This window comes from Pyrus communis, chromosome 10 (assembly GCF_963583255.1).
Source record: "Pyrus communis chromosome 10, drPyrComm1.1, whole genome shotgun sequence".
Lineage (NCBI taxonomy): Eukaryota > Viridiplantae > Streptophyta > Magnoliopsida > Rosales > Rosaceae > Pyrus > Pyrus communis.
The window spans coordinates 2,378,583-2,405,553 of NC_084812.1; the positions used below are offsets into that span (position 1 = coordinate 2,378,583).

The window sequence follows — 26,971 nt, forward strand, 5'->3', positions numbered from 1 at the left end:
AGGATCGCATGATTTAAATTAAGTGATCAGAATCTCTCAGTCTATCAACTTCAAGCGTAAAATTCTTAGAGATTCTCAAATTATAAGACCTATTATGTCTTTTCACATACAAAAATAGCATATTTTATAAATTAAGGCAACAAACGTATTTTTGAGCCCACTAAAAATCAAATTTCCAACATTCCCACTGTGAGTGTGAAAGGACCGTTGGTTTTGTTCATAGGTCTGGCGCGTGCGCTGTAGTTGGGTTGGCGCCGGCGCGTGTGGGTTATTTTCGTGGGAATTTAAATGAAACGGTTGGGAAGGTGTGATTTTTACTGATTTACCACCCTGTTGGGGTGATTCGGAGTTGAAAAACGGCAGGTAAAGTTCAATTTTACAAGGGAAAAAGCCTGACGTTCGCTTCTTTAAACCGAAGCATTTATCCATTATCCACCATTCCGTCGAAAAGGTGAGGCATTGCATATTTTGTGGAAGCTTTTCCATTGCCATTGCTCACTATACTGGTGTGTTCTCTGCCAAGGTCAGTTCTCGTTATTTCTAACTATTGATGCATTCTAATTCTACACAGTTTTTAATTAAGGTTGACACTTTGCTCATAATTTATAATCGTTGATTCATAATAAGTCATAGTTAATCATGTCGGTCGCTTACTGTCGACGGATACTAGGTAAGATATTTGATGATTATCATCTACAATTCCTCATCATTGATATCCAAAATTTCTAACAATTGATGCACTGTGGGTCATGGTTGCATTGGTATTCCAAAATTCTTGATCGTTGATGCATTATTGGTTAGGAATGCTTTGGTTAATCGCCTACAATCCTAATTGTTAATGCATTGTAAGATAAGAACAGTCTAAACCATCACTTGCCTCCGTACGTGAACGACAGAACATATAAACTTTTGTGTGTTTCAGGTCCGAACTGTATATGATCATATGGTTAATATGATAAATGGAGGGTAAATGCAATTTCTTAATTTGTATATTTTTTGGTAGCATGAGAACTTCATTTCATCAATATGGCATGGCAGTTCTTAACCCCACTGAAAATGACATTTTCATCAGAATAGCTTCTGTTAAATTGTCTTCTGTATATTGCATGAAAATTGTGGATTTTCAAACCCTAGTCGTTTTCATGCACCAAAAATATTGCAATTTCTGCCATTGATGGTCAGAAAATATTTGACCTATCAAACCAAAAGCTAGAACCACCTCGGAATGATTCAATGGTAGGAGACGAATTACAAACTCATATTCTACATAGCACGTTTTGGGTTTAATCCCTGGCGCTGATGAATCACACAATAATAGTCAAGAGAAGGTTGAAATATCTTTGTAAGTCTTTCGAGCCCCCAAAAAAGTAAAATATATAACGTAGAGAGAAAATGTCATAACTTTTACAATCAAGCTAGGAAGTTATCTCCAACACTCCATGTATATAATAAAGGGTAATGCTAAGGAGATTAAATTTGTAGATAAATTTTTGGAAACTAAAGGACATGAAAATCGGTAACTGATTTATTACTTAAACGTTGATGAACGTGCTCATTCCTATTAATGATACATGATTTAGCAAAAAAGAAATCTATGGTAAGAGTTCGGTGATCAAAAAGCAAAAAAGACAAGTGGGATTCAAATTCTGCCTCCGTTACGGACGAGAATTTGGTTTATATGGAAAAAGAACAAGTGACAAGTCAAAGGAAAAAAAAAACTATTCAGACAATGGAAATTGGACAACATTTCCCTGCCAACCGCATATTATTACTGTTCCTTTGCCCTTTACTAGTTGGCAATGGCGTTGGGATATTAATGGGAAAACTAAATGCCCAAGGCCCAGCATTGAAAATATGCAACACCACCACTACTGTTTTATACGTAGTTGCAAAAACTCAATAATTCCTTCCAATCCTTTAAATATAACAATAAAACTTTGTTTCATTAAGCAGGTCGATTGTGTGAATCTCAGAATATCATTGTGTTCGGTTTTACGTCAAGTCATCATTTACCCCTATTACCCTAAACCTTTGTGTCAAAAATGCATTTTCTAACATAAAAATTTGTAGGTCTTTTGGTTCACATGTCTAACCATTTTAATTGATTTTCTTTCATCTATCTTCAATTGCAAGTATTCTCACTTTATCTCATATATCCTTCTAATCTACCAAATAAGTGGTGGAATTTATTGCTATATGTTTTTGATGTGCACACCTTGACGAAAATATTGTTTAAAGTTTCAATAAAATTGACCAAGATGCTAAGGCATTTACATAATTGAGCATGTTTTATGGAACAACGTGATCATACATCAAACCATATGTCTGAAGTTTGAAATATGCATGGTTGAGATGTGCATGGCGCATAGACTAGTGACTCTGTGAGTTGTTTAATTATTACACCAAGAAAACCAAACTTTCTCACCTCTCTTCAATCTTAACGGGCAATATTACATCAAGAACTTACTTCTCTCGTTATGTATTAGTTGGTGGAGAGTAGTTCACATTGGTGAATGGTAAGCGACTATTAACAATATTCACGATCAATCATAAGAATTAGAAAACCGTGTACAATGATGTGTGTGTATTAGGCCTTTAAGCGAAGGAATTCTTATTTTTATTTTTTCTTTTATTTTTTTAAATAGGGATTAGTTGTAACGTTCATACTACAACGAACTTCAATGATCCGAACCGTTTATTTTTCAAGTTGTACCTCATAGACCATCATTGCAAAAAAATAGCCAAATTGGATATACTTCAAATATCTAAATGGGTTCAAAGAAATTAATGAACACTTTGTTCTATAAGAAACAATAAAATTTTATCGTAATAATTAAATAGTTAAATGATTTCATATTGAATTGAATTTTTGTAAGGATGATCTATGAATCAAGACTTACAAAATAAACGGTTTAGATAGTTGAAATTAAATGTGAAGTGGGTTCCACAACTAATCCACATTATATACAGTTTATAAGTTGAACTGGAATTTTATAACACAATTGTACACAAAGACGGAGTAATTAATGCACATGCACTTTTTAAGTTTGTTATATTCTTTTATATTAAACAAAATAAAGGAGAACTAGTTTATATAAACAATATGAATGTGAAGATGATACTCTACATGAATTACAATTTTAGATTGTAAATTTAAATGTCAATTATCAATAATAAGTGATGTAACAAGTGGAGTTCACTTTGTAGAGATAAGGGTGGTTAAATTTGATTCGTTTCAAGTTTTAAACAATACCCCAATCAGTGTAGCAACATCGTTAAGATTGGTTTTGGTTTAATAGTTTCTTAATACGTCAATTCGAATTGAACCAAACCAAGCTAATTATAATTTAATTTAGTTCAACCTAACGCTTTACGTTTTCATTCTAAAAGCCAAACCAAACTACTTGAATTGGTTTTTTATACAACAATATATTTGCACTAGAAGCAGAAGTATAAAGTTATATCAAACCAACCATTCATGAAAATTAAGTTTCAGACCTCTCATGCCATAGCCATTCGGCCGTAATAATCCATGCTTTCGGCGCATACAACATATCACCTTTAAGGCTACACATGGGCCTGCCCTTGTCGGTGGTCCATTACATTTTAGGCTTTAATTTTGGGCCACTGGCTTCTCACAAAAGGCAAACCAATACCCCGGACGATGCCGTTTCATGAACTATTTGGGACTGTACCAGATATTTGCCGTTTTCTGTTGCAGGAAAATAAATAAATAAATAAATCAGACAACCCCCAAAATCAAAGCCGCGGCAAACAGGCGCTGAAAAATGGAGGGAGTTCCGACGCCGCTTCCGACTCCGCAATCGAAACCTTAAGAGCCAGAGGATATAGCTTCGCGACCACGAACAAGTGGAGGCGATGATCCTGATCCACTCCGCCTTGTCCGACGACAAGCGTACGGAGCTCACCAACATCGACCTCAAATCCGTATCCGCTAGGTAAATCACACCTCCTCGGCTCCAAAGTCCTCCAAGTAAATCACACCTCTCTGTATTTCTCGTTAATTTTTCTCGTTTTCTGTTTGGTTGCTGAGAAAATAGATGAAGAGAAAGAAAAATGTGGTCTTTCGTTTGCGAGGAATTCGAGTAGTCGGCGGCTTTTGAAACTTGGGCCCACAGAAGCGTCGTTCCTGGAACTAAGGTACTTACTGCTACTTGATGCTTGCTCAATGCTCAGCTTGTGTTATACATGTAAATAAGTTAGAGATTTCTTTGATCGATCACTTTTTGGATTTTGAATATGATCAGTATAGTATTCAAGCTAGTATGAAATTGAGCTAGATTATGGAAAACAACGGCAAATGGAATAATACCATATTAAGAAACTAACACTTTCGTAGAACTTAGTAATAAAAATCTCATTTGACACTCCTCACAAGTATATTTTTCTTTTTAAATATAGAAAGTTTATAGTGCTAAATGATAATTTTGGAATGCTAATAACAATTCCCTAACTGAAAACTATAAATAACTAGCAAAGTGTTAACGTGTAATTTTTCAAATTCTAAAATGATGTTGTGGACAAGGTCAAAGGACCTTGATGAAAAATAGAAAAACAATAAGGTTTCAATCAATGCAATATAAAAATGGGAGATGAAAACCTAGTTTTTCCTATATATATATATATATATGTGTGTGTATGTATGTATGTATGTATGTATGTATGTGTATATATATAAAAGTATGTATATATATACTAACTAGCAACTAGCTAGTATGTGACTTGAATAAAAGAAAGAAAGTCATTCATTGATAAATAAAAGTTAGGTGTATGAATTAAACTCCAATAACGGTTTAGGTTTTATATCTGAGATTAAGGTGTATTCATTAAGCCTGTGAATCAATGTTTGGATTATGTACAATGTTAATTGAGCATGTTATATAATTGAGAGATTAAGTCAATCACTAAAATGTTTCAAATCTTGAAACGCAGGTGAAAGATTACCCGTTGTCAGTGGTTTTGTGGTCAGACAAATTTGCAGCTTCGGTAAGAGGATCTCTCCGCCTCTCCCTGACATGCAGGATCAACGTGAGAGATTAAGGTGTATTAATTAAGCATGTTAATTAGAGTAATACAACTTAAATCTTGAACAGCAGCTGAATGATTACCTATTATGAGTGGATTTAAGATGGTGACCAGACAAATCTGCGGCTTTTGTGAGAGCCCCTTTCCACTGCTCTACCCTTTTTCGTTTAGCTTCACGTTTCTCGTCATCTTTTTCTTCACGGATGTCTTTTTCGTGTTTCTGAAATGCTTCGGCTAAATCTCCGTCCTGCTTCCTGACATGCGAAGGATCAACGTGATAGAATATTGGCAAAACATGTCGCCCCAGTTTGTCTCTGCACTCCATGATCTTCACCAGCTCGTCAAGACACCAACTCGAATCCGCATACATCTTTGAGAAGACAATAATAGAGATCCTCGACTCTTCGATTGCCCGAAACAGTTCCCCTCTTATTTCTTCCCCTCTTTTTAGATTGTCCTCATCAATAAAGACCTGGTATCCTCTGCCTTTCAATGCCACATGGAGGTGGTTCGTGAAGCCATTGCGCGTGTCTTCGCTTCTGAAGCTCAAGAACACATCATACTTCCAAAGTTTCGACTTGGAGGAGGACGAAGAGCAGGCTTCGTGGACTGTCATGATGGTATCCACCATTATGGCACTGCAGTGGTTCAGATCACAGACTGAAAAAATAGCAATGGTTGTGTTTGTGTTGCCGAACGAATGGTACTTAAATTCCGAAGACAAGTCAACATTTCTTCAGTCCACAAAGTCGTCAATAATAATTAATATATAATAATCTTTCTTCACTGGCCGGCTGAAGGTGCAGCGAAAGGGAGTGTGAAAAGGAAAGAAAGGAACACGAAAGGACAAACACTATCTGTATTTTTCATTCATACCCAAAGACTTTATTGAATCTTCATAGGCATAACACCCATATTAGATTAACCCTTACTTTCTTCACTCTCACAGAATACTCGTCTGCAATGTCAACTGACTACACACCGATAATTTTTTCCCCCGTATTGCAAATTGATCATCTAAGCGTTTGATATCTTTCCTTGCCAAAGATAATCGCCTTCGCATCCACAAGATTTTGGTAGTATCTAGGTAAATGTTATCAAGGTGTGCAAAGCAGTATTCTTTGTATAATTTATAACAATAATCTCAAAAGGACCTTCAGGTTGTTCACTTGACGAGTAAACGCATCAAACAGCCAACCCTTAAAATTACTACCAAGGATAATACCGAAATAAATACCCAAGTCTAAAGTCCATAATAATTTGCCTTCAAGTCTAAACCTTGGGAAATGACCGAGTCCTGGGAACGGAGAGTTGCACGAAATTGCAGAGACAATAAGAATTGGCTCATTATATTTCCTCTTCCATTAATTGTAATGATATTAATATTCTCATTTGAAAAAATAAGAACTAGCTCATTATATTTCCTCGTCCATTAATTGTAATGACAGTAATATTCTCATTAAAATAATTTCGCTCTAATTTTTTTATTTATTTTCATCTGGTATGCATAATTTGAATCTTTTATATTCAAAATCACTCTTTTAAAATTAATTATACTAAAATTCAGCCAAATTTAATAATCTAATAGTCATAATAAATAAACAAACCATGTCATTAAAAACTGAAATTTTGACAGGGAGGAGGATGAAGAGGAGGCTCCATGGGATGGGCTGCCATGAGTCCATGACGGTACCCACCGTTATGGCATTGCAGTGGTTCATATCAAGACTGAAAAAAAATGGCAATGGTTGTGTTTTGTTTAAAAATGATGTGTAAACAACCATCTACTCCAAGTGAAAGACTCTTAAGGTGTCCTCTGAAATAAAGAGTAGGATTCTTTCCCTTCTTTTTTTTCCCTCGTCTCCTATTTGAACGGTCATGGTTAAACCACGTAATATTTTATATTAATTTTTTATAATAAGAAAAAGACAAAATAAGAGAATATGAGAATAGGAGATGAAAGGGAATGAGCAAAGAAGGAGAGAGAATCCTAGTCTACAAAGAAAAGCACCTTCAGGAGAGGCCCCAGGGAGACACAAAGGGTCCGGTAACCCTACTGACACGTAATTGGACGGTGGAAAAGCTTGCAGAGTTGTCTTTTTTTAAGGGGGAAAAAGAAAACAAAAGAAATGTCAAAGAGATATTTTTCAAAACAGAAATTTTCATCAATTCTCGATCACTTCATCTTTTTTATATAATTTTTATATTAATATTATAAAATATTATACTAAGAAGATGAGATAGTAGAAAGTACAAGAGAAGGACGTTGACCGCTAAGATTTAAGTTTCACAAAAGATTCAGATATGAATACGATCGAGATCATTGGCAGCTTCAGCGGTGGGTACTGGTACATATTGAAATATCTAAACCCAGATAATTCAGTCAACAAAAGAAAAAGTCATCCACGTCCATTTGATGGATTTGGATCCTCTCCGGATCCCCTTCCTGGGGATCCCAAGGATCAAGGTACAAGGACCGTTCATCAAAGATCGTGTGGTCACAATTAAATGTTTTTTATATTTTTAAAAGTAAAGTAATTTCGTTTTGCGTAAAAAGTATTTAATTATGGCCGCACGATCTTTGATGAACGATCCTTGTGTCTTGATTCCCAGGATCCCCAGAGAAGGGATCAGGAGAGGATCCAAATCCATCAAGTTGATATAAAATTGTTCGTCCCAAATTGTGTGGCAACAACGTCTTTGTATTTCAGACCTAGCTTCTCTACCCTCCCAGCTTTCATACATTCTTATCCTTTCCTAGTTATACGGTCACGATTAAACCACGTCAATATTTTATATCACTATTGCCTTTTGTCTTATTATCTCTATAAAAAAAAATCAATATAAAATGTTGATGTGGCTTAACCGTGATTGCACAAAATGAATTGGATCCTCTCTTGAGCAGGAGATCAGGATCCTCTTGACCCACTAACACAAATCGTTAGATTTTGATCCAACGGCTACAAACAAGGGATCCCTCTAAAAGTTATAATAATTGTAGCCGTTAGATCAAAATCCAACGGCCCATGTTAGTGGATTAGGAGGATCCTGATCTCCTACTCAAGAGATGATCTATTTCCCGCACAAAATAGAAGGGGATTGGGGTGTATGGGAATTGGGAGGGCAGAAAAGCGGGGTCCTTGTATTTCATAGTTGCTTCGCATGAAAGGACGTCCATACGCGAGAGATATTGGTCTTCCATGGATTTTTGTCACTTCATTGTTAACATGATTTTTTCTCACACTTATTTTTACTTTTCACAAGTTTTTCTTAATTTTAAGCAATCAAATCAAATGAGTTAAAAAAGATCAATTATAAAAAATTAACAAAGTGTGTGAAATGTAAAAATAAGTGCGAGCAGAAAATACAATCCCTTTTAATGCCCAAGGCCTATCTCATCCGCTGAAAAAGTAGACTAGCGTAGCGTGCTAGTTCATATATAGTTGGCAATGGCTTTGGGATGTTAATGGCAAAACTTAATGCCCAAGGCCCATCATTGAAATATGTAACGCCACAAGGTTGATATATAGTTGCAAAAACTCAATAATTCCTTCCAATCCAACATATACAACAGTAACAAAACCTTATCCCACTAAATGAGATCGGTTGTATGTCTTCTGGAACGTTACTGTGCTTGGCTTTATGCCAAGTCTTCCATCATCTCCATGTACTTCATGTATTTTCTTAAGTCTCTTTCCAAGTATTATGAGGTTTTCCTTTACCCCTTTTACCTTGACCTTACGTTTCAAAATTACTGTTTCTAACAAGAGCATTTGTAGGTCCTTGGTTCACATGTCCATCCATTTTAATTGATTTTTTCTCGTCTTATGTTCAATTACTACCACTTCTACTTTATATTGAATATCCTCATTTCTAATTTGGTCCTTCTAATCCACCCAAGAATTAGTGGAATTTGTGGCTATGTGTTTTCGATGTGCACACCTTGACAAAAATATTGTTTGAAGTTTCAATAAAATTGACCAGACTGCTAAGGCATTTACATAATTGAACATGTTTTAGAACAACGTGGTCACACGTACAAAACCATATGTCAAAAATTTAAAATTATTTATGGCCCATATTGACACGTAGTCTCAATTATTATTTATGTGGACGTCACGTGATTAGTTAACGGAAGTTCTGATGGTTTTTAACGGATGTATAAAAGTGTTCAAGAATAATAACTTTAGGTACCAAACTAGGATAAAAAAATACTTGATGTATGAGATTAATCCAATATTTATTGTTATTGTACGCAAATAATATCGTTTGTAGGTGAGATATGCATGGCACACACGCATGTTTTCACTCGAATCGAGATGACCTGTGAGCGACTATTGCATCAAGAACTTCCTTCTCTCGTTATATACTTGTTGGTGGAGAGTAGTTCACATTGGTGAGCAACTATGAACAAATTCACGATCAACCATAAGAATTAGAAAACCATATACAAAATTGTTTATATACATAGTAAACAAATGTCAATATTATATAACCTTTATAGATTGAACCAGAATTTTATGACGCGATTGTACACATAAACGGAGTAATGCACCAGTTATAAATGACAAAAGAATGAGAACGAAGAGGAATTTTTGTAATCTCTCGTTGTCCACATGCACTTGAGTTTGTTATGTTCTTTTATATTGAACAAAATAAAGGAGAACTAGTAGGCATAAACAACATGAAAAGTGTGAAAATCATTACCCTAATCAAATTACAATTTTAGACTATGAATTAATATATCAATTATCAATAATAATTGATGTGACAAGTGAACTTCATTTTGTAGAGATAAGCGTAGTTCACTTCGATTCGCTCCAAGTCTTAAACAAAACACCAATCAATGTAGCATCATCGTTCAAATTAGTTTTGGTTTAAGCAGTTTCCAAGTATGCCAAACCGAACCAACCAAGCCAAAGCTGATTATAATTTGAATTAGTTCAATCTAAAATTGCATCTTTTCATTATAAAAGTCAAACTAAACTGCTTGGATTGATTTTTGTACAAGATATATTTACATTAGGGGTGGGGGTATAAATTTGTATCGAACTTGTCACTCATGAAATTCGAACTTAAAACTTTTCATTTATAAATAAAGAAAAATATCACTAGATCATAATATTAAGTAACAAACCCCTTAAAATGGTTTAGTTTGAACAGTTTGGATAATTTTTCCGCTCACCTGTGTACTAAGTAAAGTGTCATGTCGGACTAGATCATCCTATAGCCATTCGGCCGTAATGGGTCAGTTCATGCTTTCGGCCCACCCAACGTATTGACCTTTAAGGCTACACATGGACCCGTCCTTGTCGGATTTTCGTGACATTGTGGGCGTTAATTTTGGGCCATTGGCCCTCATTCTCACAAAAAGAGGAACCAACCGCGACGATGCCGTTTCATGACCTATTTGGGACTGTACCGTACATTTGCCGTTTTCCGTTGCAAAATTAGAAAAACCCCAAATCATATAACGCGGCAAACAGGCGCTAAAAAAATGGAGGGGAGTTCCGGCGCCGCAATCGAAACCTAAGAACCAGAGGGTGGTGCTTCGGCGACACCGAACAAGTGAAGTGGATGATCCTGATCCACTCCGCCTTGTCCGACACAAGCGTACGGTGGTGATTTCAGTGGAAGCGAAGCTCGCCAACATGGACCTCAATTCCATCTCCGCCAGGTACATGCCCTACCCGCATACGCTCCGAAAGTCCTCTCAAATCCGGAGCTCACCAACGGTGGTTAATTTTTCTTGTTTTCTGTTTGGTTGCTGAGAAAATAGATAAAGAGAGAAAAATGTGGTCTTTCGTTTGTGTTTTTTATTTTTATTTTTTATTATTTATCAAATAGCTTGGGTAAGGACGTTACTAAAAGCAGCATGGAGGATTTTGCGAGGAATTCGAATCGTCGGCGGCTTTTGAAACTTGGGCTCACAGACGGCCACAGTGAGGTAGCAGCTGTGGAGTACTCTCATGTCCCGGCAATCTCTGACGACGTCGTTCCTGGAACCAAGGTACCATCTGCTTCTTGATGCTTGCTCAATGCTCAGCTTGTGTTTTACATTTAAATAAGTTAGAGATTTCTTTGATTGATCACTTTTTGGATTTTGAATATGTTCAGTTTAGTATTCAAACTCGTATGAAATTGAGCTAGATTGTGGAAAACAACGGAAACTAATACTTCCGTAGAACTTAGTGATGAAACTAGTTTGTTACCCCAACAAAGATCTCTCTCTCTTCTTCTTTTTTTCAATTGAAATCCTACAAAGATATCTATGCTATATTTGATGATTTCATGTTTTTTTTTCAATTGAAATTACGATCAACACTAGGGGGAATATCAAAACGTACTTTAGTGCCCTTGTTGACAAGCTCAAACCAATCAGGAACATAATTCCCAGGGAGGAAAATGCCACCGGATCTGCAAGAAGTCCATCCCTACATATACGGTACAAGTGTCATATATATGCATGTATGCGCACGATAGGAAGGCAATGACAGAGAGAGAGAGAGAGAGAAGGGTAGAGATACCTGTAGGATGTTCTTCCTAAAATCAGCTGTGAGATTGGCGCACTCTTCCAGATGAATCCATGTCATGGAGTTCAATGACTTATCGAAGCCTGGTAAATGAATGATCAAATCCAATGACATAGTACGTGATTGCCACCCAGAAACCAGACTCTATGAATGAATTTGGAACACTTAAGGCCCAGGACGGAATGCTATAGACCCAGCTAGGGTGAAGTGCAAGTCCCCATGCTTGTAAAGTACCGGAAGCTTGGCCACCAACATTGACACCTCCAAGAAGCAATTGAAAAGAGTAATAACCATGGAAAAATGTAGTGCGTCGAGATATAAACCTCCATCATCAATTGTATTGTGGTCCAATGTTGACCGGAAAAAAACACTCATTGTGGCCATAGCAACAAAAAGAAGCTGGAAGACACAACATATATACTTGGGAAATCAGCACCAGATAGCAAAAAGAATCCCTAAAAAACACTCATTATGGTGCAACGTAACAATTTCATCTTACAGATGATTGGGATAAGAAAGAATAAAAAGATATTAAGCTAATCAACAAGCAAACTCAGAAGTGAACTGTTACCTGAATGAACTTGAAAACATAGATAAATGCATTTCGCTTCATTAATAGAAGTTACCAGTTAAATCGCATATGGGTCTCTATATATAACTTCTTGCAACAAGTCTGCCACATTCTCTCTCAGCGGACATATAAATCGCATATAGGAAAAGAAATCCAGAGCAGTTTCATGGGGTCCCTGATACACAATCTGGCCCTCACACAAAAGTATAACATCGTCAAACAACTCGTAGGTCTCTGGATCAGGTTGAAGCAAAGATATGACAATGGTTGCATCAAGTGCTCGAGTTGAATGCCTTAGATATTTGATGATTTGATAAGTAGTTGAACTGTCAAGACCGGTTGATAGTTCATCCATGAAAAGAACTCTTGCCGGACCTACTAATAATTCACCTGTAAATCATAGTGGAGTTATTAGAAACAGCTTTACCTTACTGGTGCACAAGAACTCCCTCCCACATAAAAAAATTAAAAACAAACTAATATGCACCTGCAGTTAGCCGCTTCTTTTGCCTCCCTGAGATACCCTTGAGCATTTCATCTCCTACCAATGTATCAGCACATATGTCCAACCCTAAAATCTTTGTCAAAGATATTTTAGCACAAAAAAATGGGACCTCGATCTTCGGAAAATTCAATGCTGCTCTGCACACACAAATAAAGAACACCAAAACAAATTAAGCAAAACAGAAAAGTTCCGGAATTTAAAAGGACAAAACGAAAATCTATTTGGTTGCTGAGAAAACGAGAGAAAACAGAAGCTTCAGTACTCGTAGTCTCTGCCGACCCTTTCTCAGCAGCCAAACAGACTCAAATTAAGTACAAGAGAAAAGTTTCGAAGTTGGAAAGGACAAAAAGAAAATGTCGCTAAGAAAATAATCGCATTTGGAATTATTATAAGGGGGTTTTAAACATTAGTCCTTGCAAAGGATTAAAATGTAAAAAAATTAGATTATATATTCAATTTAATCCCTTGAAGTGTACTTTTATCAAAATTTGCATTCAATTTTTGTTATTTAATGTGTATTTTTATTTAATCTTTCCACATTAAATTCTAATTTTATTAATATGCCCATATTTAATTTTTTTAATTATAAATGAATGTAAATGAGAGAGACTGAGAGTGATTGTGAGAGAGAGAGAAAAAACTGGGAGAGGTGAAAGGGAGAGATTGGGGTTGGGGGGACAAACCCAAAAGCAATGGGCCCCACTTGGAAACACATAATAAGATCCAAATAGTAACCCATATCAAAAGGGTAAATTATATTTTCATACATCAGGTTTGAGGTTTATTTCAATTTCTTACAACATCTTCAAAACATTTAACTTTCATACCTTAAGTACTATTTTATTTCAAAATAATATCTCCGTTACATTTTCCATCCATTGATCTGTTAAACGCTGATGTGGCTGTCATATATATGTCACGTGACTGTCAAATGTCTGCCACGTGACAAATTTTTTTTTTTTTAATTTTCTTTTTTAAAAACATGAATTAAAAATAAAAAATAAAAATAAAAAAACTTGAAAACGTAGAAACCCACCCCAACCCTGGTAGCCACGTGTCATATATGTGGCAGCCACGTCAGCACGTAACAGATCAATGGATGGAAAATGTAATGGAGGTATTATTTTGAAATAAAATAGTACTTAAGGTATGAAAGTGAAATGTTTTGAAGATGTTGTAAGGAATTGAAATAGACCCCAAACCTGAGGTATGAAAATGTAATTTACCCAAAATAAAAGTATCCCAATTTTTTGTGAAATTACAGAAATGCCCTTCCGATTCAAAATCCGTTAAATAGTCGGGACGGGTTGTTACTATTTATCCTTCATCCTCCATTTTATCGAAAAGGCGAGGCATTGCCTATTTTGTGGAAGCTTTTCCATAGCCATTGCTCACGATACTCGTGTGTTCTTTGCTACGGTCAATTCTCGCTATTTCTGGCTGTTGATGCATTCTAATTCCCTGCATTTTTTTTATTTATGAAATAAAGGCGATCTAATTCATTCAAAAGCCAATAAAAGACTAGGCAGTACAAGGGGTGGCAAGGTCCTCTTCGAGAAGATCACAGATAAACGAATGAGGACCATCAAACCAAGTATAATCACCTTTAGTAAGGAGGGCAAACCTAGCAATTCTATTAGCTACAAAGTTGGCATGCTGGCAGTGGCGAAGCCAAGAATTGATGGGGGTAGGGGCGAAGTTAAAAGAGTGCAAAGTTCAAAAGAATAGCAATAACTAAATCCTTTTATATAGTAATGTCTTCCATAATTTATCAATACAAACAAATTACAATTGTTGCCGGCGATGTTTCATATCATGAAAACGTTGTGTAATAGACTCATTATCAATAAAAGCAAATACACCTCTTTCAATGTAAACAAGCATGCTATTACTCAACCATTGATCTCCCATTTTGTTACGCAATGGTGTTTCCACAATCATCATAGCAGAAAAAGCTCTCTCCACCAAAGCGGTTGCAACCGGTAACACCAAAACCAATCTAAGAAGCTTATACACTACCATATAGCTTGCACACCTCCCAGTCTTCACCAACTCCTTTGCAAGATCACCAATTCCTCTCAATGATGAAAACTCACTCTGCATCTTCATATTATAATGAAAACTCCCAGTCCGAATTGATTCTATTGTCGTACAAATCATTCATATTTTCCTTGATAAGTTTGTCCCATACTAGATTAACCCCTATTCTCATTATTTTAACATAATAAGACCAATCCGTCCATGGATCTTCAAAAACTATATCAACTTTGTCCCCGCCTTGCAAATTGAGCTCATTGTTCGAGAGTTGTCCCTGCCAAAGATAATCATCTTCAAAATTCTCATCCACATTACCAGCTCTGGTTTTGTAAGCCTGTAACTTAGTACACTTGGTATTACTTATAACAGTAAATTCAAGATGAGGTAAATATTTTGTTATGTATACGCGGAACAAGCAGAACAGAGTTATCCCTTTAAAATTACGATCATCGGTCGGGGGAATATCAAAACTGACTTTAGCGCCCTCGTTGACAAACTCAAACCAATTAGGAACATAATTCCCATGGAGAGCAATGCCACCAAATCCACAAGAAGTCCATCCCTATGTATACAATACAAGTGTCATATATATACACATGTATGCGCATGATAGGAAGGCAATGAAAGGGAGAGAGAGATACCTGTAGGATGTTATTCCTAAAATCAGCTGTGACATTGGGGCAGCCATGCATATCAATCCACGCCATGGAGTTTAATGACTTATCCAAACCTGGAACCTCAGTGAGTTTGGCTGAATAACTTACATCCAGTTCTCTCATATTTGACATTTCCGAAAAGTCTGGCATTGTTTCCAATGCAGGGCAATCATTGGCAAACAAAACTTTCAAATTTGTTGGTAAATCAGGGATTGTACGAAGATATCTGCTTCCATTTAACCACAATGTTTCGAGCTTTGAAAGACCATTGAGGTTTGGTAAGCTTTGAAACTTAGTACCTTGAAGATGCAAATGTTGCAAATAAATTAAACTGACAAGATCCTTAATTGCATCATCTAATGCGCCGTATGTGAGATCGAATTCTCTTAACGAATGGGGCAATTGAATACCCCTCATAGTACCCTCCAGAGATAAACGAGTGAGGTTCTTCAATCCTACTATGGAAGGTGGTACTTCTTTTATGGCTGTTTCCTCTGCTTCAAGTGTTCTCAGTGATATCATATCCCCTATATCCTCATGCAGTTCTCTGAATTTTGAACATCCCTTAAGAAGCAGAGTCTCAACAGATTTCAATTTATAGAAATCCCTTGGAAGAGAGATAAGCATATGACAATATCCAAGGTTCACCAAAGAAAGTCTTTTAAGATGACCAATGGAGGGGTGAATCTCAGACATACTAATACAGGTTTCCAATATCAACTCTTCAAGATTTGGGACTTGTGAAAAGTCCGGTGATTTCTGTAAGGAATGGCAATTACTGAGATCAAGGGTTTTCAAGTTATGTAGCGATTGTTGCAGAAAATCAAAAGAAAATTGAAATTAATATCCGAAAATGAAGATGTTATAAAAAAAAGAGAAGAAATCCAAAAAACAAATAGAAACAGAACATCATCAGATGTAATTCGTTGTACCTTGGAACCCTCCCAAACTTGTACCAGTTTGCTCATACGCATCTCTAAAACAACTAGTCTTGGTTGATTTAAAAAGTCATCTGGTATGGACTTTAAAGGACATCCTTCCCAACGCAACCATATTAACTCTTTGGGAAGATGTTTGTATTCTCCATTGAGCTCTACGTAACTGAGATGAAGCAATCTCAGTTTCTTCATTTTGGCAAATGCTTTTGTACTAAAACTACGAACCTTAGTTTCTTCAGAGATTGCAAAAGGGAAATGTAGAGCAAGTCCTTCAATTTTTCCAGTTCCCTGTTAATAAAAAAAAGAAAAAAAAGCTTATAGTGGTAAGAAACGGTATATTTGGATATTTTTACATGTATTATTATTATTCATTACGCAAAATCACGTACGGTGAATATATTTACACATGAATGCTGTTTAATGTATAATTTACTTGCGTGGGTGACATATATGTTTTTCTTATACGATGCATAAATCCAAAATTTATTAGGAATGAACTTACAGATTTATTTGTCAATACATCAGTGACCTTTCGACGGTTCCATAATCTATTCCATTTTCCAGGATGATCAGGAGATTTTTCAGAAATGATTACTCTGGCCATTTCTCGAAGCAAATCATGCATATTCAACTTGTTGCCTTCAACAGTTACAAGACATCGTTCACGAAGGACACTGATTCCTATTGTTGCATAAAATCCACATCCATCTAATATTTTGGTGACATAGTCCTTGTCCTTTCCAATAAAGAAACAAGATATGTCAAGGAATGTAGCCTTCTCTTTATCATCTAGCCCTTCAAAGCTTATTCTTAGTGGTTTTATTATTTTTCCTTCAGGAATTCTTTCCAATTTCTCCAATTGACTTTTCCACTCTTTAATGGGTCTTTTAAACAAAAAAGAACCTAAAACTTCAAGGGCTAGTGGCAAACCTCCAGAGTAAGAAACAACCTTTTTTGAGACTTCAAGATATTCTTCGTCAGGCCATCTATTTCCAAAGGCATGCCAACTAAAGAGCTCCAAAGCTTCATCTTCGTTCATTTCCTGAAGTGGATATACTTTGTCCACATTTAGTAGTAGACGTTCATCCCGTGTCGTTATGATAATTCTACTTCCTGGACCAAACCAATTGCAACTTCCAGCTATTGCATGCAGCTGTTCCATTTCATCTATGTTGTCCATGACGACAAGTACCCTTCTATGTCGAAACTGCTGTTTTATCAGACCGATACCTTCATCAACATAGCTTATTTCAAAATTCTTTTTCAAGATGTCAGAAATAAGTTTGTTTTGTAAATAATCCAGACCATGTTTACTTGTATTGTCGCTAACGTCGGCAAGGAAACTTTTGAATTCAAACTTACGATGAATTTGGTTATAAATGACTTTGGCAGCTGTTGTTTTACCCAATCCACCCATCCCCCAAATTCCAACCATGAGAACATCATTTGATCCACCACTCAAAAGATCACTTATAATACCTTGAATGCGAGATTTGATTCCAATTAGGTGCTTGGTCACATGTAATTCGTTTGTTCTGGGGAGCCATTCCCAAATATTCTCGTCAACAATTTTTTTAATGAACTCTGCTTCGCGCCTGAAAATTGAATTCGTAAGCGTTAGTGTGACTCAATGAAGGCTATGTAGGAGATATCAGTACATTAACAATTTTCTTTCTTTTCTTCATATATATATTGGTCATTTTAGTTGAGGTTGTTGGTCATCTCAATTGTACACCTCAACATTTTAATATTTATTAAATTTCCATGTCATTTTTTTTGTATTTTAAATTAAAAATTGTTGATTGAGTCCAACATTTAAAACACTTTGTCTTCTTGTTTTTATTTTTTATTTATTTTTTATTTATTTATTTGAAAATGCCTCTAGTTAACAACATTTAAGGGATTTAGATCAAATAATTAATTTAATTCATATCGCAAGTGGCTCTTTACCACAGTGGTGTAAAAATGTTGAGCTCTTGTATGACGGCGTAAGTTCAATTTCTGTCGGTGACTAACCTAACATCTAATATAACAAAATCTATCGTTTAAAAAAAAAAATTAATATCTCACGGATTTAAAGAATTTGAATCCAAAATCAAATCTAAATAACTTATGAAATTTAAAATTCCCAAAATTTATTGGATCATAGACCTACAAATCTTACAGATTATGAGACTTAAAAAAAAAAAAATGTCTACAATTAAAAATAGTGCCCATATTTCTGCAAATTTTATCAAGTGGTATTAAGGGAAATAATGTACCCTATGAAATTTATTATGAGTGCATACAAAAACAATGTACCCTTGAACTTGACAAAAAAGGTAACAACGAACATAAAAGAAATGTACGTGCCCACTGCCCACCACAACACACAAATACCAAATGGGTACATATACTAAATTTACAATATATATATATATATATATGTATATATATAATTCTCATTGTACCCAAATAAAAATAAATATAAGAGAAAAAAGTCATGGGTACATTTAAACAACTCAAGGAAAAGAATGTTCCACATTGTTTATTTTATTTTATTTTTTTTCCTTTTTTTTTTTTTGTCAAAGAATGTTCCACATTGTTTATTTTTATTTTTTATTGTTAGTAAGCATACATATGGTACATAAAAAATGCAGCAACCACAACCATTTTACCTCATTTTCTCCCAAAAAAATTATACCCATATCAATATGTATAATGAAATTTTACTCACAAAATATATTGTATCCATAGATATAGTAGAATGAAATAAAATGTAGAATAAAATTGTACCCATGAAATACAAAAGTCTAGCCAACCATATATTGAACAATCAAGATTAATATTCAATATTCTTTAAAGAAAAGGATTAATATTCAATAATAAAAGGAAAATAAAAAATAAAAAAAAAGAAAAGAAGTTGATACATAAATATATTGGCTGGTGTCTGGACGATGAACAAGCATGATGGATTGAGTTTAGAGGAGATGTGCGTGAGGGATGAAAAAGAATGGAGGAGTTTAAATTGCTGTTAATTTGACTTAAATGTAGGATGGGATGAGATTTCAATTATCTAACTAAAAATCTAGAAAAAGCAATTAATATTAATTTCAACAGAAAAAGGGCTAATACTTCAACAAAAAATTATAAATAATTAGCAAATTGTTGACGTGTAATTTTTCAAAATTTAAAATGATGATGTGGACAAAATCAAAGTACCTAGATTAAAAATAGAAAAACAATAAGGTGTCAATGCAATATGAAAATGAGAGATGAAAACCAAATTTTTCATATATGTATGTGTGTGTGTGTATGTATAATATATATATATATATATATATATATATATACCAAATGGGGCGGAACTAACAACAGGCGGCAAAGCCAGCCATAGAATATAAAGTGCGGAAGTAAATCATAAAATAGCAGCAGGAGGCATAGCCGTCCATATAATTTAAAGTGCAGAAATAAAACATATTAAGACAGAGTAGCATATCAAAATAATGAATTAAACGTAATGATGCAAGTATATTTGGAAAATAAGTTTTATTGAAAACTTACTGCAATGCAGATAACAAACAGGTATTGCCTAATGGCAGATGAAACAAGTAAACAAATAGATGGAGCTCGCAGGCATCCTGAATAATATATTTGTATTAAAAGTGTTTGAATAATCTCAGAGAGATAATATTGAACTGAGCTTTTGAAGTTAAAAACTTATGTGCTTCTTCTGAAGATGAGTTCCTCTTTTATAGAGGGAGGAGAATGGTTGAAGAATGCCAATTTGATCCGGGAATCTCGCTGGTCGAGAAGAGAAGGCTGGCAAAGCTGTCTGACTGATGGATCTCTACTGTGGAGTCACGATGATACTTTTACAAAAGGTGAATGAATAGTGAAGATGCTTTGATTCTTTTACAAAAGTTAAAAGAATAGTGACCTTTTTGTTTTTCACTATTGTGAATAGTGACATTTTTGTTTTCACTATTGTGAATAGTGACCTTTTTGTTTTTCACTATTTGAAGAATAATGCTTCGGTTTTTACGGAAGATATGAAAGCAGCTACTGCTGATGATGTTGCTGGGCTGACATAATCACATGGGCAAATATTGCTTTTCAGATATCAAATGGGTCCTGGGCATCTTGAAAATCTGCTTGATCAACCCATTTGGCGGGAAGCTGAGACGAGGCATCAGAATTATCTGAATCTGAGTCTGAACCTTTTTTCTTTTGCAGCAATGCTGCTTCCGCCATTAGCAGATGAGCCATATCCAGCAGTTGGGTAGTTTTTTCTTTCTTTGAACTGGAGGACTTGGCTGACTTGGAAATTCCTTTGAGGGAGGAAGATGGACTAATGTCTGATAAGGACTGAACTGGTTCCTGAGCTTTTGATAATTCAGGAAATTGCTGATGAACTGGCAAAGCTTGTGAGGACGAAGATGAAACTTTGATTGGCAGTGCCTGAAAAGATGCCTGGGGAAATTCCACTTTTACAAGATCAATAATTTTTTGGTGGTTGAATTTATCCTACCATTTTACCCATCTGGTTCTGTAAATACCACTGGTGTCCATTTCAAAGTTCCATTTGAGAATCCATGGGATCTTGTACTTGGCCATGAGCAGTGAAAAAATAGTAACTCTGTTGTCGAAACGACTTCTGTCAAAACTGGGCTGGAAGTTGTTTGTGAGAACATGACGAAGGTCATCTGGAATGATGGAAGAGCTTGGGCCATGGGAAGCCCACCAATCTGGAAACCATGCAGGAAACCGCAATCTGAAATTCTTATCAAAAGTTATGAACCATGAATGACTAAAGTCTTCTGTCTGGTGGAGAAAAATGTTGGTCCATGCTTGGATATAATCATAGTAATTGTAATGATTGTTTGGGATGAGAACATGCTGAGTATGAAGGGGTTTTGTGTGAAAAAGGGGAATTCCCCATTCGAGTTCGGTAAGGAATTTTCCAATATGGAGTGAATGATACAATATTTTGTTTTGGTGAGTGGTACTGTAAATTGGCTTAATAGCAATGCTTTCTGTTTCTGAAAGGATAGCCTGGTAATATTTTAGGCTTTTATAGGATTCAGTTGGTAAGAAATGAAAATTTGGTGGAAGGAGTAATTTGGCAATGCGCTCTGGGGGTTGGTTTTTGTTAATATGAAGAGGAATGTTAAAAAGCTTTTCAGAATGAGGGTTCTGGACATATGGTGATGTTTTAGCATAGCTAGGTGTTTTTGGTTGTGAGGGAGCTGGAGAACGAACTGATGAGTAAGGATCATAAGGGGTGGCTAAGGCCGTTTGGTAATTTGGTCGGATATTTCCTACTGTTGATCCTAAGGGAGTAAATCTGTTTGTAATGGCGAGGGCCGATGAAGAGTCGGGAATAGACTCTTGTTTTACTGGTGCTGGGGTTTGGGTAAGGGTGGCTGGGAGCCTTCGTTGCTGAGTAGGATTAGTACCCATTCTTCCCCTGCAAAAATTCTCTGGTTAGAAAATCTGGGATGCAATTCTGGCTGCCTTTAATGTATTCAATATCAAAATCAAAAATACTTAATATGGCTTGCCAGCGTGCAAAAATTTGTTTTGATGCAATATTTTGAACATCTTTTTGTAAAACATGTTTTGCAGATTTGCAATCAACACGAACTAAAAATTTTTGATTTAATAAATCATCTTGGAATTTGCTAATACATAATACAATAGATAAAATCTCTTTTTTAATAGTACTATAATTAGCTTGAGCAGAATTCCAAACTCCTGAATGGAAACGAACAATTTGTTCAGGAGCTTCGGAAGAAATTTTTTGTTTAAGGATACCTCCATAACCGATTTCAGATGCGTCGGTTTCGACTATTTTGAGAGAGCCGGGAGTTGGAATGCCAAGGCAAGGCAAAGTCTTGACATGATTTTTGATCTGTTTGACAATGGAAGTATGATTTTGTGACCATGATGGAGGATTTTCCTTGAGACGATCAAACAAGGGCTTACATTGTTGACGCAGATGAGGATAAAATTCTGAAACATAATTGAGAGATCCAAGGAATCTTTGAAGCTGGGTTTTATCAAGAATTTGATCTGGAAATTTATCAGCAAACTGGATGACTCGATCTATTGGTTGAATGGTAGACCTGTAAATATGGTAACCTAAAAATCTAACTCTGGTTTGAAATAACTTAATCTTAGATGCCGAAACAACTAACCCATTGGACCTAATGATCCTAACAAATGCATGCAAATGCTTCCAATGCTCTTCTATTGATTTTGAGAAAATTAATACATCATCAATATAAACAATCGAAAAATGGCTGTATTGATTAAAAATTTCATTCATGATATTTTGAAATTCACTTGGTGCATTTTTCAAGCCGAAAGGCATTACATTCCACTCATAATGTCCGAAAGGAGTTACAAAAGCAGTTTTGTATTTATCAGATTCATGAATTTGAATTTGCCAAAAGCCTGATTTCATATCAAATTTAGAAAAAACAGTTGCCTGAGAAAGTCTCTTTATCAAGTCTCTTTTGTTAGGAATTGGATATCGGATCCATTCTAAAACATCATTCAATGGTTTGTAGTTGATAACCAGTCGTGGAGCACCGCGTTCTAATTCTGCGTTTTTCTGGACATAAAAAGCAGGGCATGACCATGGAGATTTGCTTTTACGGATAATTCCTTTTTCTAAAAGTTGATTAATTTCAGTTTTACAAAACTCTAAAACTTCTTGATTCATTTGAATTGGTCGTGCTTTTGTGGGGATTTTTGACTCAATAAAATCTTTAATATAAGGTAGTTTAACAATATGTTGTTTTCTGTGCCAAAAAGCATTTGGAAGATCGGAACAAATTTCTTTAGTAAGCTTATCAGAAAACTGGCAAATAGAATCTAATAAAGATTTGTTTGTTAATTGTTCTTCAATTCTTTTGTGAAGAATTTCTTCCTGTAAAAAAGCAATTTGTTGGGATTTTGCAGTAATCTGGTTGAGAGTTTTTGAAACATTATCTTTTTGAAGTTGTTTTAACTTTTTAAGATCTGTTTCCATGCAAAATTCAAAAGTAATTTTTTGGCCAAAAACCTTGGTAGAAATACAGTTGTGATGAACTTTGAAAGGATAAATTAATGCAATGAAAGGGAGTCCCAAAATAACTGGATCAGAAATATTTTTGATTAAAACAAATGGAGTTTTAAAACAAATATTTTGTTGACAAACATGGGCTTTGGGAATTTCATATTTTAATTTCATCGGGGATTGATTTGCAGCGCTAAGTGTTTCCGTAGACTTGTGAAAATATTTAGTAGGTATTAATCCTTCTTGAATGCAGTTTAAATCTGCACCTGAATCAATTAAAGCGATGGTTTCTAAATGAAAATCTTCGATTACTATCGTAACTTTAGAATACCATTTTCGAATTCTTATTTTGTCTAAAAGACTTAAAACAAGTTCTTTTGAAGAAGAAGATTTAGTCGAGTGAGCGTCGGAATCGGAATTTGAGGAAGAACCATTTTGTTCTTGGACGAGTTCTTGCGTACGTACTCTACTGAGTTGTGAACGAATGTCGGTATTTTCGGATTTTAAAAACTTAATTTCCGATTTGATTTGATTAACTTCTTTTTGCAAATCTTTGAGGGTGATCTCCTTTTTGGATTTATTAAAACGTTCCAAAGTGGTACTGAGAGAAATCTTTTGAGAAGAAATTTGACTAGTGCCAGGTTCATGAGAAGAAATCAAATTTTTGAGTTTTTTCAAATAAAAAGATTTTAAATCAGGATCATCGACTTTACTAATTAATTCTATTAAAAACTCTTCTTGTTCTTCTTGCTTATTAAGCACTGAAATTTTGTTACAACAAGTGTCCGTGCACCCAAACTTAATGTTTGGCGAGGAGACGTCGCTAGAACTGCTAGAATCGGAGACGGAAAAATCGGGATTTTTGTCAGATTGACTAGAGTCGGTATTTCTAATTTCTAAAGCCTGGATAAGTTGAACCTTCTCTTCTTCAGAGATTTTTAGTTGGTTAATAACCTTTTTAACCTTGCATTCATTTGCATAATGACCAAATTTACCACACTTATAACACTTTCCCTTTTTATTTTGAAAATCCTTTTTAGACTTTCTAAAAGGTTTTTTGTTTGAAGATGGTTTTTCATAAAATTTATTTGTCTGAAAAGGTTTGTTGGAAGATCTTTTGTTTTTATAAAATCTGGATTGATGTTTAGAAAACTTGCTAGTTTGTTGGGCTTTTTTCTTTTTACTCGAAGGAGCGATTGGAGGTAAACCGTATTGTTCACAAAATGTTCCAAGTTCGTATTTAGCAATAGATTTATCTTTATGAACTTGTTTTGAAATCTTCATGTCGATACACATTTTCAATCCTTCCTTTTGAATAACATTAACTATGTTACCATAAGTAAGGGTATGATAAGGTATGACACCTTCTTCATTTACTAAAACATTTCGAATTTTGTGAGCAAAAAGATTGGGTAAACCATTGATAAATTTTTCTTTCCAAAAAGGTTGATTACTATCTTCCCGAAGCATAACTCTGGATATGAAAACATCTTTATACCATCTGAAATCACTTAAGGTTGGACACCTTAAATTACTCAGTTGGTCGTGAATACGCGTAGTAACGTTGCTGGGTGTTCCTATAAAGTGTTCTATAATCGTATAAAGTAAAGTATTTACTCCGTCGGGTATTCCCTGTCCTATCGTTTCGTCAAAAATGGGAAATCCTTCCTCATCTTTTTTGACCGCAAAGCGTATTTCATCTCTGGACTGAGAAGTTAAGTGCTTCTCCCACCAAGAATGAAGCATTCCAGTGAAACCAGTGACGAGAAGATCAACGATTTGTGTTTGTGTAAAATTGTGATTTGAAATATAGCTGTTAGCAACCATGGACATGTGTTGAAGTTTGTTCAAAAGTTCTTGTTCGGATAAGCCATCTATGTTCCACTCATAAAGTTTGTCGGCTGAAACTGAAAATTGATTTTGAATATTTCGTTCTTCAAATTGAAGGTCAGGAGGAGTTGGCCTGGGATACCAGTTTTTTGTGAGAGAAGTAGGGTTGACCGGATGAGTACGAATACGTTTTAAATCAAAAGTTGGTTGAAGATCAATGTTTTGAAAAATATTTTCAATATTTTGGATAGCAGAACTAGTTTCCGTGTCCTGAGAAGAATCAGAAGTATTTTCTTCTTCGACAGAAACATCATTGTTTTGCAAAACATTAACAACTTTCTCTTTTTTGAGCTCAGTGAGCATATGATCAATTTTTTGTAAAGTAGTCATGGATTTTAAAGCAGTGGAACTTGAAGCAGTATCAGTAAAATTTACTAAAGGTTTTTCTTTTGGAGAAGAAATTGGTTGAGACAATTTGTCGATTTTGGTTTCAATTTTGTCTAACTGTTTTCCAATAGTATGAAGACTTTGGTTTGTAAAATTGTTCTGTTCAATGACAGGTTTAAAACCAGAATCTTCTTTTGGAATTTTGAAAGGGGTTGCGGGGATGTTGGTATTACCAGTGGAAATCAAAATAGTTTCTTTGGGAGGATGACTGGAAGAAATCAAAGTTTTGTCTTCCTTAACCCAATTTTCTTTGGTAACAACTGTAACTTTATTTTTTGTTTCAAAATGTTTTTCAATAAAATCAAAGAAAGATATTTCAAATTGGTATTGTTCTACAAAAGCTTTCCATTCGGCATATATGGCTAGCTTTTCTTCATCACAATACTTTTTTCTAAAAATATTTCTTCTGGGAATATTTTCCTCAGAAGCGATGTCAGCTTTAAGCTTCCTCCATCGGATTTTATGTGGTTTATTCAAAACAAGTAATTGGTGATTCACCGATGTTGTTTCAAAATCAGAAGGAGTTGGAGAAGTGGGTTCTTCTTGGTTTGGAGGATGATAAACAGGATGTGTAACTTGTGAAGAAGTGTCGACAGACTTTAATTTGAGTAAATCATTGACTAGATCTTGTTGTGCAGCTTCCTGCTCTTTTAACTTTTTGTTTACTAAAGATTTGATCAAATCCTGATCTCGACCCAGTCTATCGGTTGACGTGGATCCAGAAAAAGACTGTCTGCTAGGAGTAAAAGATTTGTGTGACAAAACTGATTCACAAGATTTTCTTGCTGGACGATCAAAATTGATTTTAACTGTGCCATCAAAATATTGTTCAATGTTGTCAAGATTAACGAGGCTGTTTTGGACGGAAACCGGCTTACTTTCATTAATTAAACACCAATCTGAGGGGAGACTGATGTCTGACCACCTAATGGTTCTTGGTACTCTAATGTTTGCGCTTTCTTGGGTTGTTTGGATTAAAAGAGTGTGGTCGCGAGGACTTTTGTTCAAAGCTTGAAAATTCATGTTTGTGCCAGTGACTTTGTAATAAACTCTAAAAATAAGTGCCAAAGGTTGTGTTCCTTCCAGGACTTGGTACCCGGAGGTTTTGATATTAAGAGTAAGAGCTTTTAAAACATGTGGGTCTGAAAGACTTATTGTGAGATCTGGAAAACAATCAAAATGGATAGGTCCGTTATAAAGACTTGATTCAATCATTCCAAGAATACTATCGTTAAAATCAGTAAATCGGGCGTCACGAAGACATAAAAGAATAGACGTATTAAGACCTTTTCGTGTTAAAGGTTTAACAGCGATTTGAACTAAACCAATGTGAAGATAGTTATGACCGTTTTTGCGATGCGCT

At 35.2% G+C, this 26,971-nt stretch overlaps 2 protein-coding genes and 1 long non-coding RNA gene across 4 annotated transcripts in view; 1 reads left to right on the forward strand and 2 right to left on the reverse strand.

The window, feature by feature from the left end:
- The first annotated feature begins 3,759 nt into the window (after positions 1–3,759).
- LOC137748953 (uncharacterized) overlaps positions 3,760–26,971 on the forward strand; it is a 52,280-nt gene continuing 29,068 nt past the window's right edge. Inside the window, exons 1-3 of one of the 2 annotated variants that reach the window (XR_011070133.1) lie at positions 3,760–3,959; positions 4,062–4,161; positions 4,954–5,092. This is a non-coding gene — a long non-coding RNA (uncharacterized lncRNA). Of the gene's footprint in view, positions 3,960–4,061; positions 4,162–4,953; positions 5,093–26,971 lie in introns of those variants that run through there. The other variant, XR_011070132.1, reaches the window with a different exon arrangement.
- LOC137748952 (toll/interleukin-1 receptor-like protein) lies at positions 4,920–5,787 on the reverse strand. The gene is made up of 2 exons (XM_068489140.1): positions 5,130–5,787; positions 4,920–5,031 (listed from the first exon to the last, which is right to left on the reverse strand). The coding sequence occupies exons 1-2, from the start codon at positions 5,675–5,677 to the stop codon at positions 4,962–4,964; spliced, it is 618 nt and encodes a 205-aa protein (XP_068345241.1). The 5' UTR covers positions 5,678–5,787; the 3' UTR covers positions 4,920–4,961.
- LOC137748884 (disease resistance protein RUN1-like) overlaps positions 14,387–26,971 on the reverse strand; it is a 37,775-nt gene continuing 25,190 nt past the window's right edge. The window contains exons 3-6 of the mRNA XM_068489076.1: positions 16,789–17,881; positions 16,283–16,574; positions 15,334–16,160; positions 14,387–15,254 (exon numbers count right to left, since the gene is read on the reverse strand). Coding sequence (XP_068345177.1) covers positions 14,766–15,254; positions 15,334–16,160; positions 16,283–16,574; positions 16,789–17,881 — 2,701 coding nt within the window. The 3' untranslated portion in view covers positions 14,387–14,765. The remainder of the gene's footprint in view (positions 15,255–15,333; positions 16,161–16,282; positions 16,575–16,788; positions 17,882–26,971) is intronic.